Source organism: Acomys minous, assembly GCF_964271855.1.
Source record: "Acomys minous genome assembly, chromosome: 2".
In the NCBI taxonomy this organism is placed as follows: domain Eukaryota; kingdom Metazoa; phylum Chordata; class Mammalia; order Rodentia; family Muridae; genus Acomys; species Acomys minous.
Window position 1 is genome coordinate 94,636,825 of NC_140484.1, and position 18,091 is coordinate 94,654,915.

At 41.6% G+C, this 18,091-nt stretch overlaps 1 protein-coding gene across 2 annotated transcripts in view; it reads left to right on the forward strand.

The window, feature by feature from the left end:
* Positions 1-18,091, forward strand: part of HERC2 (HECT and RLD domain containing E3 ubiquitin protein ligase 2) — a 176,555-nt gene that overhangs the window by 139,783 nt on the left and 18,681 nt on the right. The window contains exons 71-82 of one of the 2 annotated variants that reach the window (XM_084771347.1): positions 2,697-2,804; positions 4,365-4,496; positions 5,005-5,163; positions 5,253-5,371; positions 5,842-5,967; positions 6,376-6,531; positions 7,343-7,458; positions 7,552-7,750; positions 8,944-9,158; positions 15,204-15,381; positions 15,786-15,947; positions 17,635-17,726. In XM_084771347.1, coding sequence (XP_084627473.1) covers positions 2,697-2,804; positions 4,365-4,496; positions 5,005-5,163; positions 5,253-5,371; positions 5,842-5,967; positions 6,376-6,531; positions 7,343-7,458; positions 7,552-7,750; positions 8,944-9,158; positions 15,204-15,381; positions 15,786-15,947; positions 17,635-17,726 — 1,762 coding nt within the window. The remainder of the gene's footprint in view (positions 1-2,696; positions 2,805-4,364; positions 4,497-5,004; positions 5,164-5,252; positions 5,372-5,841; positions 5,968-6,375; positions 6,532-7,342; positions 7,459-7,551; positions 7,751-8,943; positions 9,159-15,203; positions 15,382-15,785; positions 15,948-17,634; positions 17,727-18,091) is intronic. The other variant, XM_084771348.1, reaches the window with a different exon arrangement.

Consider the following 18,091-nt stretch of genomic DNA (forward strand, 5'->3'; position numbering starts at 1 on the left):
ATGAGGACCTAAGTTCAATCCTCAACCCATGGAAAAGAAATGGGCACATTGGCTCCAGCCAATGGAATAAGGCAGATGGAACTCTGGAACTCACTGCCCAAGCAGACTATTAAAACCCAAGGTAGACAGTGTCTGAACAACACATGATGTATTTGTCCTCTATGCAGACATGTAACTGCATGCGTGTGTGCGCGCGCGCGCGCGCGCGCACACACACACACACACACACACACACACACTGCTCACATACATGCAATAGAAATTGAACAAGAAGTATTTCCACCTAGCTCTTAAGTAGAAAATTTGTTTTTCACTTAATATCCATCTACCAACCAAAAATATGTTTCAAATTCAATAATTTCTTAGTAACTCAGGCCATCTGGGCTTCTCCAATATAGTTTGTTTTGCTCCCACTCACTTCTTATGTATTCTCACATAACATTCGAAACCATTCTCTTAAAACTAGTCAGAGCCAAAGGTCTAATATCCAAAATATATAAAGAACTCAAGAAATTAAACACCACCAAACCAAATAACCCAATTGAGAAATGGGGCCCAGAAGTAAACAGAATTCTCAACAGAGGAATACTAAATGGCTGAGAAACACTTAAAGAAATGCTCAACCTCCTTAATCATCAGGGAAATGGAAATCAAAACAACTCTGAAATTCCATCTTACACCCATCAGAATGGCTAAGATCAAAAATTCAAGCGACACCACATGCTGGCAAGGATGTGGAGAGAGGAACACTCCCTCATTGCTGGTGGGAATGCAAACTAGTACAGCCACTTTGGAAATCTATCTGGTGCTATCTCAGAAAAATGGGTATAGGGCTTCCGTAAGACCCAGCTATTCCACTCCTTGGAATATATCCAGAAGATGCTCCAGCATACAACAAGAAAATTTGCTCAACCATGTTCATAGCAGCCTTATTCATAGTAGCCAGATCATGGAAACAGCCTAAGTGTCCCTCAGTAGAAGAATGGATAAAGAAACTGTGGTACATATACACTATGGAATACTACTCAGCTATTAAAAACAAGGAATTCCCGAAATTTGTGGACAAATGGATTGAACTAGAAATGATCATAATGAGTGAGTTAACCCAGAAGCAGAAAGACTCAAATGGTATATACTTACTTATATCTGCATATTAGCCCAAGGGGCATGTCCCATGAAAGCCTTCACTTACCAGGAAACTGAGACAGGGGGGAGGACATCCTACTGGGACTCTAGATGAGAGAAGCATGGGAGAATGGCAAAGTAGAAGGATCCAGAGAGTCCTAGAAACCTAAAAGAAAAACATTATGATAGGCAGATTTGGGCTCAGGGGTCCTGCTCAAACTAAGGCACCAGCCAAGGACAATACAGGCCGTAAACTTCAAACTCCTACCCAGATCTAGCCAATGGACAGGACATTCTCCATAGTTGAGTGGAGAGTGGGGTCTGACTTTCACACATACTCGGTGCCCCATATTTGCCCATGTCCCCTGAATGGGGAGACCTGGTGGCACTCAGAGGAAGGATAGCAGGCTACCAATAAGAGACTTGATATCCTATGAGCATATACAGGAGGAGGAGGTCCCCCTCAGTCACAGCCATAGGGGAAGGGAGTAGGGGGGAAGTGGGAGGGAGGGAGGAATGGGAGGATACAAGGGATGGGCTAACAATTGAGATGTAATATGAATAAATTAATAAAATTTAAAAAAAAGAAAAAAACTAGTCAGAGCTGGCAGTCCTCCATGAGGAACTGCACAGTATATCTCTGTCCTGCACGAGGCCAGCCACATTCTCTCCTTTGTTCCCGTTCCTTTTGGAGGTGTCCCCGAAATTGTTCTCACAAGACTTTGGCTGCCAAATATATGAGATTTTCCACTAAGCAGTTCTCAGTGAGCACCAGCTGGGTATCCAGCAATTCAGCTAAGTTCTGCTCCTACTAGAACACCCAAAGATTAAGGGCACAGTCCCTCAAGTCTGTCCCTACTTTACACGTCACCCCACAGCTTACATCAGATTTGGATATAAATCAGAAGTTCATACAATCTGATTGTGTTAGCCACCTTCCCATCACTATAAATAACAAAACACTTGAGGTTATTAGCTTGTAAAAAGGTAAGGGTTTATTCTGCCTTACAGTTATGGAGATTGCATTCCATAGTCAGTTTGCACAGGCATTATGTCAAGGCAATACCACAAATCACTCACCTCATAGCCAAGACGCAAAGAGACAGACAGGAAGGAGCCAGAGTCCTACAATCCTTATAAGGGAACACTCATAATGATTTAAGGCCCCCCTACCTCTTAAAGATTATTTTACCTCTCATAGTGCCAAATGGGGAACCAACTCACAGACTTGGGGGCGCATTCAAGATCAACCTTAGCTCCATCCTCAAGGCTTTATAATATGCTATGAGCTTGGTCAGGTGATAGAATTACAACATAGAAGTTGGCTTGGAGGTGAGAAAACAGATCAAATTGGCCAAGTGGGGTGGTTTTCTGGCCTTTCAGTGTATGGGCAGAGCCTCTGTCAGGGCAAATGATGGGGAAGGTGGGCAGCCTTAGGCTGTGATTTTTGGTGCCAGTTCTTTTGGTGCCAGCTCCTACACATGGTTCTGGTCTCATTCTTCTGTTTGCTGAACTGTGACTTTTACTTGCTCTCTCGAGTTTCCACTGTTTTCTGCTTGCTTATACTCCAGGTGCAGAAGGACTCAGGGTGGAGTTTGACCGGCAGTGCTCCACAGAGAGGCGCCATGATCCTCTCACTGTCATGGATGGTGTCAACAGGATTGTGTCGGTGCGGTCAGGTGAAGAAGGGAGGGCAAGTAGGGATAGTCCTCCTCACTTGTGTTCCATAAATGGAGTTGTTAGCATAAGGCAGGACACTGGTGCTTCATTCCATGGGAACTTTAAGGAAGGTATAGTAAGGTAATACGTTATAAAACAGTAGATTTTGTTTTTCTCTTTCCAGTACTTTGCATAAGATATGGTCTGTGTGATGTGTGTGCTTCATACCACTATCAGAGCGGGTTATTGAGTGTCTGGTGTGAGAGATGTCCCAGCAGTTGGAGAACTGTGGATGGGTGAGAGAGTTCTAGGCACCATGTAGCACGGTTGGCATACTATAGAGCTTAGAGGAATTCTGTTCCGACTGATGGCAGTGAGGGGCTCATCGACTGCTGTGTGTGGATGGTGGGCAGCGTGCACAGCAGATGAGAGGAATGGTGATGTGTGATCTTGTCTATTCCGTTGAACTTCATGAGGTCGGAAGGAGTCTAACAAACTTACCTCAAAACAATTCTTAACATTTTAGAATTGTTAATTCAAGGATGCATGTGTGTCTTTTCAGATCTTTTTAAAGGTGGTGGTGATGGTGTGTGTGTGTGTGTGTGTGTGTGTGTGTGTGTGTGTGTGTGTTGTATATATGTATGTCATTCACCCCTCCACACACTCACATACACAACTCCCTGTTCTGAGTATTGACCCCAAGGCTTTTGTGCATACCAGGCAAGCACTCTGCAACTCACCCACATCTTCTTTTATAAAGGGAGAAATCGTCCCTGTGAAAGGCTAAGTGTATAAATGTTTGAGGTTGTATGGACTGTGTGAGGTCTTTGTCTTACCACTCAGAGTGTATGTAGTAAATAGCATCACCGTGTTTCATAGTGTCACACAAGCCTTTGGTCAGATGTGGTACAGTGATGGTAGACATGGTTTTTCTGTCTTTTGATAAATGTCGGTCAAAAGGAGGCTCAGTTGTGTTGTTGTTGTTGTGGGTCTCGCTCCTTTGAGAAAGAAGTCCAGCAGGCTGTGTATCTGCTATTGCCTCGTGCTCCTGCAGCATTAAGATGCCCAGTCTCTTGCTCTTTCAAGAGACCATCACGCAGCTCCACAGACCCTTGGATCTGACCATGTTGCTCCATTCCTTCCTTGAATACAGCCTTCACCATGCTGACTTGTTTACAGATGCCCTTTGTCAGAATTTTGGCTCTTGGTGCCGTTGCCTGACTACCTGTTATACTCAGAAGCATCCCTAGAACCTACCTTTATGTGGATCTGCTCTCCCTCTAGGTTGTCACAATGCATCCTAGTTATGTGCATACTCGTTTCTGCATTTGGTAGTAGCTTCTTTTGGGCCAGTGTGTCTGCATGTACCTCAGGTTCTCCAATATTTAGATCAGAGGCTGAACAGAAGTCTGTGGAAAGGTAAAATAGCCTTGACTCACTGTGATATAAGCTTCAGAGGTCTTAGGCTTGAGGAGCCTGCTGACCTCATCTGATGTGAACAGCTTTGCTCTGCATCTAGGGAGTTTTGTTGGTTGGATGTTGGAGTCAGCCTAACTCCAGGGTGTACTTTCCTCTGCTAGGTCGAGAATGGTCTGACTGGTCCAGTGAGCTGCGTATCCCTGGTGATGAGCTGAAGTGGAAGTTCATCAGTGATGGGTCTGTGAATGGGTGGGGCTGGCGCTTCACAGTTTATCCCATCATGCCAGCCGCAGGTAAGAGGAGCTGTGCTTATTGGTTAATCTCCTGATATGATTATCACCCAAGCGAGTGGATCTGTGCACACTTTTCAGCACTGTCTTCTGCTGCCCTAGGAGAAAACACAGTCTGAGTCATTCCTGGGAAGGGTCAGACAAAGAGCCATCCAAAACTTCCAGTTGTCAGGGTGCTTAGCCCCATCCTTGCCTCTTGTAGAAAGGAGTTGGTACTGGTTGTAGCTCCTAATGCTTTTGTTTCACAGTTAAATGTCAGTTTGAAGAGCGTGGCTCAAGATTGGACATAGTTGAACAGTGGTTGAATGCTTGTAAAGCATGCATAAGCCCTAGATACAATCCCCAATGCAGGAGACAACAAAAGAGCAAAAAGCTTCGCTTATGTGACGTGGACAGCAGTGCTGTGGGCTTACCTTCACTGTGTTCCAGTTGGGAGTTGAGTTTGTGAGTTTATCCATAGGAGGTGGTCCCCACCACATCACATAGGGACATTTGCAGGACTTCTTTACAGGCCCTAAGGACCTCCTCTCCGATCGCTGTGTCCTCTCCTGTCCATCCATGGACCTAGTGACCTGTCTCCTGGACTTCCGACTCAATCTCACCTCCAACAGAAGCATTGTCCCTCGTCTTGCTGCCTCTCTGGCTGCGTGCGCTCAGCTGAGTGCCTTAGGTTAGTGGTACCTCTGAGGTCATGGCTGTTTACTTGGGTAGAAGAGGAAAGTAGTCCAGCTTCTAACCTTTCTCTGTGTGTGGTTTCAGCTGCCAGCCACCGAATGTGGGCTCTTCAGAGACTGAGGAGACTGCTCACCACAGAATTTGGGCAGTCCATTAACATAAACAGGCTGCTGGGAGAAAATGATGGGGAAACGAGAGCTTTGGTACGAAGCATGAGGGTTTCCTGACCTGTGACTCTTTAGGGATAAATGTGCTGCTTTTGTCACATCCAGGTTTTTTTCTCATGCTGCAGAATTTGCTAAGTTCAAGCTGGTCTAATTCTTATTTTAAAGTATACATATTGACCCCTGTGAATATAGATTTTACAAGCCGGATTGTCTACATCCCTTTTATTGTACTGTAATGAGAGGGCTCCATTCTGGTTGTTTCTAACCAAGGAGAAGACGAGCAGGATTTGTATGCCAGAGAGAGGAAGCTCCCTGGGAGTGGCTATCTTAAACCAAGACCAAACATTCTGATTGTTGATACCTTCTTTTCATTATAGACACACCCTTCCCTCAGTTGAGAATTTAAATACTCATTTTTAAAGGGGATACTTAGAAGAACAAAAAAAACCTGTGGCTCCCCTGCATTCTGTACTTCTGTAATCAAATATTGTTTTGTTGTTTTTAAGAGCTTTACTGGTAGTGCTCTGGCTGCTTTGGTGAAAGGCCTTCCAGAAGCTTTGCAAAGGCAGTTTGAATATGAAGATCCTATTGTGAGAGGTGGCAAACAGCTGCTCCATAGTCCATTCTTTAAGGTAATGTTTTATTTATTTTTAGAGTGGTAGTATGTGGCTCCTTGGCTGGGAGGGCCACTGGAAGCCATTTTGGTCGTGTGCAGTGCAGTAGACCTGTTTGGGAGCAGTCCTTAGTATTACTGAAGGACTGCATGAAATACACCTCAAGAAGTAGTTAAGTGATCAAAGCTTTTATTCCATAAGCTGTTCTCTCATATTAGCATGCTTTGAGATGCACAGACGTTCATAGTTATTGTGTGCTGTGAGTGTTGTTACTGTTGTGGGTGTGGGACACTGTTGTTTTCCTAGAAACTCACCCTGAGGGAATTAAGAGCTTGAACAAGGGCCCTCGAGTCTCAGGATGGCAGCCAGTGGCCGTCACTCAAACATTAGCTGTATTTTTGAAGAATCCCTGTGTTTCCACTGCAGGTGCTAGTAGCTCTTGCTTGTGACCTGGAATTAGACACACTCCCTTGCTGTGCAGAGACGCACAAATGGGCCTGGTTCCGAAGATACTGCATGGCCTCCCGTGTTGCTGTGGCCCTGGACAAAAGAACACCATTGCCTCGTCTGTTTCTTGATGAGGTAATATATATTGCTTTTGAGATGTGAATATAATGAAAAAGATGCCAATATAATAAGACAGTTTGTTTTGCTAAGAAATATTTTATAGAAACTTGTGGGTATAAATGGATACTGTAACATTTGAATTTCAATTGACATTAATTTTTAACAAAGTAAATAAGATAAAATGATATAGTATCATTTTTAAAAGATTACATATTTTTATGTGGATGAATATTCTGTCTTTATGAACACCAGAAGAGGGAATTAGATCCCATTACTGATGGTTGTGAGCTGCCATGTGATTGCTGAGAATTGAACTCAGGACCTGTGGAAGAATAGCCAGTGCTCTTAACTGCTAAACCATCTCCCCAGCCCCATTTTTTTACCATCTAAGAGTTGATGTGATAATACAGATTTTTCAAATTCCGTATAAAATCATGATGCTGATGTTGGTATAACTTCATATTTTCATTTCCCATTTAAAGATTTCTCCTGTCTTCTTAACTTTTTTTTTAAACAAGAAAGAAAGGGTAAGTCAGGTCTCATACTGTATCCTAGGCTGGACTGGAACTCACTCTCTGTAGTTCAGGCTGGCCTTAATCTTCTGTCTCAGCCACACCAGTGATGGGATGGCAGGTGTGAGTCGCCACACCAGTGATGGGATGGCAGATGTGAATTGCCACACCAGTGATGGGATGGCAGGTGTGAATTGCCACACCAGTGATGGGATGGCAGGTGTGAATCGTCACACCAGTGATGGGATGGCAGGTGTGAATCGCCACACCCACCTTACGTGTTTGACTCATAATCTCATAATAATGTTTTGTAGGTAGCTAAGAAAATCCGTGAGTTAATGGCAGACAGTGAAAATATGGATATTCTCCATGAAAGCCACAGCATCTTTAAAAGAGAGCAAGATGAACAACTTGTGCAGTGGATGAACAGGTAATATTTCAGATCTAAGAGACAATGTTGTATGTAAGTGTTTGTATACAAAGTTCTTTCTCACATCAAATGTTGTTTTAATGTCTGTTGTAGACGACCAGATGACTGGACTCTCTCTGCTGGTGGTAGTGGAACCATTTATGGGTGGGGTCATAATCATAGGGGACAACTTGGAGGAATTGAGGGTGCAAAAGTGAAAGTCCCTACTCCATGTGAAGCACTTGCAACTCTCAGACCAGTGCAGTTAATTGGAGGAGAGCAGACACTGTTCGCTGTGACAGCTGATGGGAAGGTAAGGGCATAGTTTTTTTGGGTCATGCTGTCATTAAGATTGAGAAAGTTGTGAGTAGATATTTTGTTTGGATTTATATGTTTAAGGACTTGTATTTAAAATTTATCTGAAGAATGTTTATGACTCACCAATAACAGGTAACGGTCTTAAATATTCCTGTATAATCTTTACATGTATTAAGGGCTGTGGGTATTCCTGACAAAGGGCCACTGGGGCTCATGGCCTGTGGCATGAGCAGCTGGGAAGCACACAGAACACAGAAGGGTCCCATTCACCAAGAGAAACAGGGGGCATCTATCCAACACCAAGTGGGCCAAAGCAACATTGGGTGCCAGATGTTACTCTTCCTCCCCTCGCCCCCACCCCCAGCCCCACCCCCGGAGGGTCCACAAGGACACCAGGAGTCAGGTGAAAGTGAATAGAAGAGGAATGGCTGCAGATTCACCTCATTTATTCAGGAAGAGACAGGTTATATGGCTTTGGTTGATCAATCGTGTTCCTCCATACCATCTCTGAGCTGGCCAATGGATGCTTATCGCTGGGCAAACTAGCCAGGACATGCACCCTCTGCCTGATCACTTCTGCAATCCTGGCAGTGGAAGCTGCCCCAGACCAGGAGCCCTAATGGCCTTTCATCAGGAATGCCCACAAACTGCTTTATCTTTTTCTGTTTTGAAATGCACTACACTATTAGCTGTATTTCTTTTAAAAATTAAACAATTGATATCTGTCAGGCTTACTGTTCTCTTTGTAATGAAGCTCATGCATCTCTGTAGATAGCCATACTCTATAAGTGGATTTTAGTTCCTTTTCAGTTTGCCTGCTTATATTGTTTTCCTTTTGGATAGAGGAAGGAAGCTGTATCCTTGTAGTTGGAAACTGGAGTACAACACCGGATGGGGGACACAGTCCTCCAGTTACACCTTTGTGGACATGTCAGCAGCAACCCATAGGATTTTCCCCCAAGGAGCCTCACATCTGAGAATTCCCACCATCTCTCAGTAGTGCTACCGTAGGGACCATGACTTTTACACATAGACATTTGGACCCAAACCATGACAGTATATAAAATCTTAAAATTTCCTGTGACTTTTACCTTTAAATTAAAATTTTCTCTGTGGTGTAAAAACTGTATAGAATGCTGATTCTTTTGGATTATTAAATACATGAATATTTATGTTTTCTCATCTTAGCTCTATGCTACTGGCTATGGTGCTGGTGGAAGACTGGGAATTGGAGGGACAGAGTCAGTGTCTACTCCAACATTGCTGGAGTCCATTCAGCATGTGTTCATTAAGAAAGTTGCTGTGAATTCAGGAGGAAAACATTGCCTTGCTCTCTCTTCGGAAGGAGAAGTTTACTCTTGGGGTGAGGCAGAAGATGGGAAGTTGGGACATGGCAACAGAAGGTATTGTGTGAAAATATAATTTTCAATGTTTTCCTTGCTTTGTTTTAATGTAACACAGTGTGTTGGTCTTTGCCTTCTATTTGCAATAACCTGATCAAATTAGGAATGTTAATGACAGATTTGTCGGAAATAGGGTCACATGTCACTGTATGTGGCTTACCTGTATGACTCCCGTATGGGAAGGAAACATTACATCTTGAGGTTTTTATTAACAAGTTTTACAAATACTTAGCATCTTTTTGTCCATCTCCTTGCTACTTTCCAGTGAACCACATTGGGCATTTGGGGTATCATTATATGATACCAAAAATTGTAAGTATGAAAGAGATGGTACAAGTGATGAGGAGGGTACCATTCTTCAAACCAAGGAACCAGACTCAGTTGTTTTTCAAAAAATTTATTGTGTCTACCACCCAAAATGGAAATGGAGACATATCTTAGAAATAACTAAAAAACATCAGAAAGAATATACAGCAGCCCAAAGACACTGAATATCAGGTAGCAATATACAATTCCCTGAGAAATAAGAAACGAACAAGGCTAGTTCAAAAAGTTTCCCCAATAGGTCATCAGTAGGCAGTTTTCAAGCCACAGAGTCAGAAGGAGAAGCCCTGGTGCATGGTGACAGAATCCTGCAGTTTAGAGGCAATGGAACTGGAGATCTAAGGAAGCCAGAAGAGGTAGAATATACAGAGAGGACCACGGAGGGAGTAGTACAAAGAGACCTCAGAGACCTGTAAAACCCAGTAAGGCAATCATATATAAAGCCTAGGAAAACCACTTAAAATGATTGAAAGAAACGATCCTTAGTGCTCACAGAGAGGAGATAGAGCTGCCAGAAACCTCATAGTTCATATGTAATTAGAATACAAAAAGTAATAATGAAGGACTGGAGAGATGGCTTAGTGGTTAAGAGCACTTTTGACTTGGGTTTGGTTCCCAGCACCCTTGTTGGGACTCTCACAACCATCTGTAACTCAATTCCAGGGGATGTTATGACCTCTGTGGGTACTGTAAGCACATGGTACACTTAAATGCAAGCAAAACACACATATCAATAAACACATAAGTACCTGTTACCAGGGGAAGAAATGAATCATACACTATAAGTATGATTCCTCTACCATAACTTAAAAATCTGAAACCACGTTTTATAAATAATAGAACTCAAAGCTCAGTTATGGTTAGGAATATAAATAAATCCCTTATCAAGGTAACCTTTACAATGTTTTAGCCAGTCAAAAGTTGCAGGTAGGCAGAAGAACAAACAAACAAACAACCTATATGAAAAGAAAAACTAGTCACTTAAAACTGGTTCAGAGATGGCATGGTGATAGATTTTATTTATCTTAACCATATTTTTAATAAGCAAATAAAAGCTTGAGCATGTTAAGTGGAGCCTAAAATCCCTCAGACCAGCTCCAGGAACTAGTGAAGAGGAGAGAAAAGAAAGCCTTGATGGTTCCAAGGAAGGGAGAGTTGAGCAGGCAGTGAACAGCTGGTTACAGGAAACAGCTGTTGGTTGAACAACCAGCTAAAGGAACTAGTTGTTGAAGACAGGTTGAGAAACAGAGCAGAAAAGAAATGCTGAGACCCAGGCATATACAGTGCAAACTGAAAGGTCTTGTAGCCTAGGAGAACTTTATTTTTCTCCTGCTTTCCTTCTTGTCTGTTTCTTGCTTACTCTTTCCTTCTCTTCCAGTACTTTATTTAAAGTGAAGTTCAATTTTTTCATTACTTATTACATCATGATTTTCTCATCTTTTACAATCAATAGAGCCTTTAAAAATCAGCAGAGCAAGAGAATAGTCTAACAAAGAAATACAAACAATTCTGTATAACCTATAATAAAGCATACAGCAAAAATCAATTTCCAAGCAGTTGTCAGCATGGCCTGATTATTATTTCTTAAACAGTACCCGACTAAAGCCATTGTGTTTATATGATTGTCATAGCAACATAGCTTGTACTAAATGTTCAACACAGAAAAGATTTGACTTACTTCTAGTCTCAAACCAGCAGATATGCTATCCAAGCCTAAAGTAACTTACAAGGCATCCTCTATTATAAAATATCTGTAAAGCATGACGTTCAAAGCCTACCTTCTATTGCTTTCATCACAGATTCTAAAGAGACAAGTTTTACTTTTCTATAGCTAACACTATCTAACCAGGTACTGTTATGTCAAAGTCCTAACTTTCTTTTCAAGCAGTTTCTGCTTGGCTGCTCACAGTCAGAGAAAAAATTCTCTCCTTGTCTCAAGGCTTTGGCCAGATGTCTTCTTTCAATGTTCTCTATGGGAAAATATTTTCCAGTGTGAATTTCATTAGGGCTGAGAAATAGAAAGAAAGACAGTTTTAGGAGAAAAAGCAGATATCAAAGTAATTTTTAGGCAAGATTACACCTGGATCATACATAATATTTAAGGGCAGTAGTGATCAGCCAGAGATCTTTGGAACTTCATCAAACAAAGCCTCAACAGCTGTTCTGGATGGCTAGAGATCATGCTGGACAGTCAGGGGTCTCTGGAACATTGTCAAGCGGAGTCTCTATGACTTGTCCTTATGTCTCTAACACTGAAATTTATTTAAATGCCCAAATGAAAGTTCCAAAGATGAAAAATACATTCACAGAAAGGAAAAATGAATTAGATGGAATTAATGCCTGAATAGCTGTTATAGAAAAAAGACCAGTGAACTGGAAGACAAAGAAATAAATACTAAACAAAGTGAAAACACAGGGATGGAGGAGGAGCGTTCAAATGACAGAGCACTAAGTACACTATGGGCAGTACCAAATGACTTAATGAATTCATAATTAGAGCATTTAAATGAGGGGAGTGGCAGTTTTAAGAAATAACTTGAAACTCCAAATTGATTAACAGCTGTAAACTCAGGTTCAATAATCTTAAAAAAATTCCAAGCAAAAGAAACATGAGAGAAAAGTAAAGAATATACCCACCACAGTAAATTAACAATAGAATCTTGAAAAGCAGTTGGCATGGGTCAGATTAAGCTGTAATAGGTTGAAGGCATGTTTAAAGAGTAAAAAACAATAATAAAGTAATAAAATAGGCTGGAAATCAGGAAACATAGTCAAGTAGAAAACAGACAGCAAAGTGAGATCTTAAGCCCAAGTGTGTTTACATCAGGTGTAATGGTCTGAACACTCAGAGGTCAAGCTCAGCCTGGAGGATTGCTCAGTCTGTTTCATGCTTGGGGGCCAGAGTTTGACTCCCTGAAGCCATGTTTTTTTTTTTGTTTTTGTTTTTTAAAGCACAGTGGCATATACATGTAACTCCATTGCTGAGCAGGCAGGTCCTGATGCTCAGTGGCCAGTCAGCCCAGCAAACTTGACAAGATTCAAATCAGTGAGAGATGGATCTCAAAAAAGGTGGATGTCCTCTGAGGAATGACACCCAAGATTGTCCTTTGACTGCCACACCTATACATGTGCATGCACACTGCACACACTTAAACTAAAATAAAAACGATGGGAAAATGTATACTATGCTAATACTAACCCAGAATAAACAAACCCACAGTATTTACATTAATAACATACAAAATATATTTTCACAGCAAAGAATATTGACCGGGGTTAAAGGAGTTCTTCATGATGAAGCAGTCCGGTTATGAAGAGAACATAGTAAATGTTAATCCTAGTACCCTAATAGCCATTGCACATTGATGAAACTAAAACCATGCTAGAACTGTGGGAGCTAGAGTGATGACTCAGAGGTTATAGAGCGCCGGCTAGCCTTCCCGAGAGAGAAAGCAGGTGTCATCCCAGCATCTGCATGGGGCCTCACAACCATCTGTAACTCCACTTCCAGGGCATCCAAGACCTACTTCTGGCCTCATGCTGTGCACAGGTATACTTGCAGACGTACAGAACCCATACAGACAAAAAAGAAATCATAATGAAAAGGTTTGCTAGAACTGCAAGGATAAATTAGACAAATCCCGGTGGTCATGGCTTTAAATATCCTTCTTTTCATAATTCATAAAACTGAATAGATTGAAAAATATGAAATGCATAAAAAATCAGATAACTAACAACTAACTTGACCTAATTAACATTTTTAGAAAACCGTGCCAAACAAAATTCTAATCTTTTCATGTGTGCACGGAACACATACCAATATAGACTGAACATTGGGCCACAGAATAGCAGAAAAGATTTACATTTATACAACATTTATTCTCTTACCTGCAAGGAAATTAAATTGGAAATCAATAGCAAATCTTTGGAAATTATCCTTTAATGCTTGGAACGCAAATAAAACGTTTCTGTACTTTATCCTAGCCAAGGGGCAGAAAAGTAGTTAAAACATCAAAATAACTGATAGACCAAAGAATGAATGAAAACTCAAATGCTCAATAATTTTAAACAGAATGAAAGTAAAATTAGTGTACTAAAATGTGTGAGATACAGCAAAAACAGTATTTGGAAGGAAACTTATAATGTGGAGTATCACTTTTAAAGACAGTAGCAAAAATGATACAAAACCATGAGTTCAGGATATATGCACTGTACTGTAAGAATTCCTGTTGGAAGGTCAAATGCAACTCAAAAAGTTAACACAGAAAGCAAGGAACTAGGAAAACAAAGAGGAAAACTGGATCTTGGAGGTAAATACAGTTAGCAATACTTCTGTCAAGGCTGATGGTGAAAAGAGGCTTCAGGTCACAGGGACTTAGGAGACCAGAAGTTTTCATGCGTAGTTTGCAGGTGTGAAAAGATCACAAGGTAAGGTTAGGGATGTAGTGTTGTGGCTGAGCATTAGCCCAGCTTCCTGGCTTACTCCAGGCCCTGAGCTCAGTCTCTGGGACCACCAAAATAAAACATCTTTAAAATTAAAACAACAAAATGAAAAACCACAATAGCAAAAAACAAACAAAAAACCTAGAAGCAGCAGCAACTGTGATTATGTTTTCCTATAATGAAGGTGCTTGGGTGGAGGCAGGTTAGAGGTCATGAGATTAGGGCTAGGCTTGTCTGTGGTTCACAGAGTGAACTCTAGGCAGCCAAGGACTGTGTGCAGAGTCCTGTCTCAAAGCAGGAACCAGAGTTTAATAAACTGCTTTATGGCAACAAATGCAACTTCTTACAAGAATTGGACAAACTCAAAAACAAACAAAAAGCCAACAACCCACACACTCAAAAACTAATTTTCTTTTTTTAAAAGATAATATTTTTTTAATTTATTATTTATACAGTGTTCTGCCTGCATGTAATACCTGCAGGCCAGAAGAGGGCACCAGATTTCATTGTAGGTGGTTGTGAGCTATTATGTGGTTGCTGGGAATTGAACTCAGGATGTTTAGAAAAGCAGGCAGTGCTCTGAGCCATCTCTCCAGCCCTTTAAATTAATTTTCTGAAAACACACCTCCCAACCAAATGACTGGCGATTTCTGATGTAATGTAACCTACTTTTTTACATTCAAGAGAAAGGAGAATTCTTCCTGGTTTCTTTTTCTCTTTGGAGACAGGATTTTGCTATTTAAAATTACTCAGGCTGGTCAAAAAACCATCATCTTTCTTTCTGCCTAACCTCTCTGGCAATTCAGGTGTTCCTCACTAAACCTGTTTTGTTTTGGGTCTTTAGGATGCTGGGCAAATTCTTAACCACCAAGCTACAGTTTTGTACCCTAATTCATTAAAAAAAAAAAAAAAAGATAGCTCTATCTTTATCAAAACCAGACTCTGTCTTTGCATATATCTGAAAGTTAGTAGAGGGCATCAGGTCCCATTATAGATGGTTCTCAGCCACCATGCATTTACTGGGAATTGAACTCAGGATCTCTGGAAGAGCAGCCAGTGCTCTTAAACCACAGAGCGATCAACTCTAGCTCCCTAAATGATTCTTCTTTATTGACTTAATAATTGCTTGACTGAGAGGGACTATTTAGAGGCACAGATTGAATAAATTTATAGCAAGCAGAAATGTTTAAATTTTGTTTAAGTTTAAACAAGTGTTCAACTTTTAAAATATGTAAGAGTAAAGTATACTTTCGTCATATTTGTTGTACTTTCTTGCAGTCCATGTGACCGCCCTCGTGTCATTGAGTCCCTGAGAGGAATTGAAGTGGTTGATGTTGCTGCTGGTGGAGCCCATAGTGCCTGTGTCACAGCAGCTGGAGACCTCTACACATGGGGCAAAGGACGATATGGCCGCCTGGGGCACAGTGACAGTGAGGACCAGTTAAAGCCAAAACTGGTGAGAAGGTACTGGGTTTAAGTGCCCAGACCCAGGCTCCAGTGTCTACTCATGCTGGAGTATTGAAGTGCATGGGGCAGTTTGTTTTTTGGTGCTGTTCTCTCTTTATTTTGGGGTCAGTGATTATAGTATGTTTTCCTGTTGATGGAAATGAACTGTTTTGCTACATATGAATGAGCAATACTCATGGTTAGTTCATTGAGACCCTGATGCCTTCTTCCTACAGTTCAGATTTATATTGTTCATATATAGAGAAATATATTTCTGTCTTAAATAAATGTTAAAATTCCCTCTCTGTAAAGTCTTAAACATTCATATAGTAGTAACACTATTATAAAGCCTTTTTTTTTCAGTGATCTCCCTGTGTACTGTCAGCTGAAACCTGCATCTCTTTTTTTCTGAAGGTGGAAGCACTACAGGGCCACCGTGTCATAGACATTGCCTGTGGCAGTGGTGATGCTCAGACACTGTGCCTCACTGATGATGATACTGTCTGGTCCTGGGGAGATGGAGACTATGGCAAGCTTGGCAGAGGAGGCAGTGATGGTTGCAAAGTGCCCATGAAGGTATTTCCTGTCTGTGCAACCCAGATCTCCAATTGCTTTCCCTTCAGTGTGCTTCTCAGGAGTGTTCTGTTCATTGCAGGAGGTACACTGGAGTAAAAGTGAGTGAAGGGGCCAGGACATTTGGATGCCTTGAGTGATGTTTGTGTCTACTTGGTAAAGGCATGTAATCCAGCTGCGTTTCAAAGAGCCTTTGGTTTTATTAGTTCGTAGGCTGGTTCTACTCACTTAAGTTTACAGTGGTAAATATGCCATCTAATGTAGGATATAGACTAGAGCTTGCTTCTAGTGGATACGATGGGTTTAAAGCAAAGAGAAGAACCCATGTGCTGCCAAGTCCATAGGCCTAAGTTAGGGCTTCATTGTGTTGCTTTTAGGGACTCCTCAGTTTTGTAATCCTGTTGGGCTGACTTGACTGTCTTTGGTGGGTGGCTGTAGAGATTGAGGGGAACAGTGTGTCTAGATCCTATTAGGTCACTGTGTTTTCTCTGTGCCTTGCAGTGTGTAAAAATGGCGGTGGTGTACAGTTGGGGTACTTGAAAGAAGACTAGGATTTCTGTATGCTCAGTATCCTTCTTTGCTGAGTACAGATGTGGAACAGAGTGACTTAGGTCACAGACATCCTGGCGTGGAATCTGACGTGGAGGTTCACCCCAGGAGCCCCTCACATAAGAGTACGGGGTCCAACCATATAGCTTTTGATTTGGAGTTGTGCTTCTCAGTGCAATTGCTATTTATTTCAGAATGACTTTTTTCTAAGTTATTTTTAAGTTTTTAAAATGAAGACACACAGTGAGGAATAACGGTATACACCATAGTCACAGTACTCTGGTTATTCTCTAAAATAAAATAAAAAAAAAAATCAAATTAAAATCCTCTCCCTTACTCACACTGAACACTGAATTTGTATCTCAAGGGGGCCCCATTTCTGTCATCTGTAGCCCTTCTTATAAGTTGCTTAGGATTTTTACTTTCATGAAAGGAAATGGTTTGCCTTGGACTACATTGACTAAGAAAGGCTTTTTACATTTGAGCATGAGGATGTTGGACATGGGAAAATCTGGAGAAGAATATTACTGATGGCAACTGTGATAGAGCAAGAGGCCCAGAGAGACTATTTAAGAGAATGAAGTTTTATTTAAGTTAATTTTAAATTATGGGAAATTAAGTAGGAAGACATACACAGAGATCACAAGGAGCAGAGTTCACTGGGTAAGAAGTGATGACCAGATAAGTGAGGCCTGATCGGATTCCTGGACACTGGATTTACAGGGTAGACACTGGGTGTTCATGGAGTCAAAACAGGTCACAGCATTGCTAACTGAGGGGGTGTTGATTACACTGACCTGGCCAGAGGACCAGGACTGTAGTTTTCCTGGACATGTGTCCCCTGCTGTCTGTGGCTGCTTCCTTGTGGGTCTCAGGGTCTGACAGTGCTGGAAGCAGATGACTGAGGACAACCACATATGTTAGAGACTACTACGTTCTTGTCAGTCTTGGGGAGAGGAGACTTTAGACTTCACCGTGACATGGCCTGGGTCTTACTATGCTACGTCACGGTTCTGTTTCCTTCCTAAAATTACTTTGGTTATGTTAGGTGCTAATACTGTATTAACTACTCGACATGGGTACAGTGTTTCAGAGTTCTTACTAGGTGAAGCCTGTCTGATTGAGCCTTTTTTCTCTCTAGATTGATTCTCTCACTGGCCTTGGAGTAGTTAAAGTGGAATGTGGATCTCAGTTTTCTGTCGCTCTTACCAAGTCTGGAGCTGTTTATACATGGTATGTCAGACTCTGTACAATCTTACTAAAACCATATTTTAAAGTTTTTGTTTGATGGGCATTTTGCCTGCATGTATGTCTGTATACTATGTGTGGCTGGTGCCCACAGAAAACAGAAGGAGGACATCATATCCTCTTGGAACTGGATTTAGAGATGATAAGTGAGCTACCATATTGGCTTTAAGAATTGAACCTGGGCCGTCTAGAAGAACAGCAAGTTATCTTGATTGTTGAGACATCTCTCCAGCCCCTAAACCCACTGAAACTATTTTAACTGCCTTCTTGTTGACTTCTGTGACAGGCTATGATTTGGGAGCTGGAGTATAGAACTTACACCATGAGGGCAGCAGGGTAGAATGCAGAAT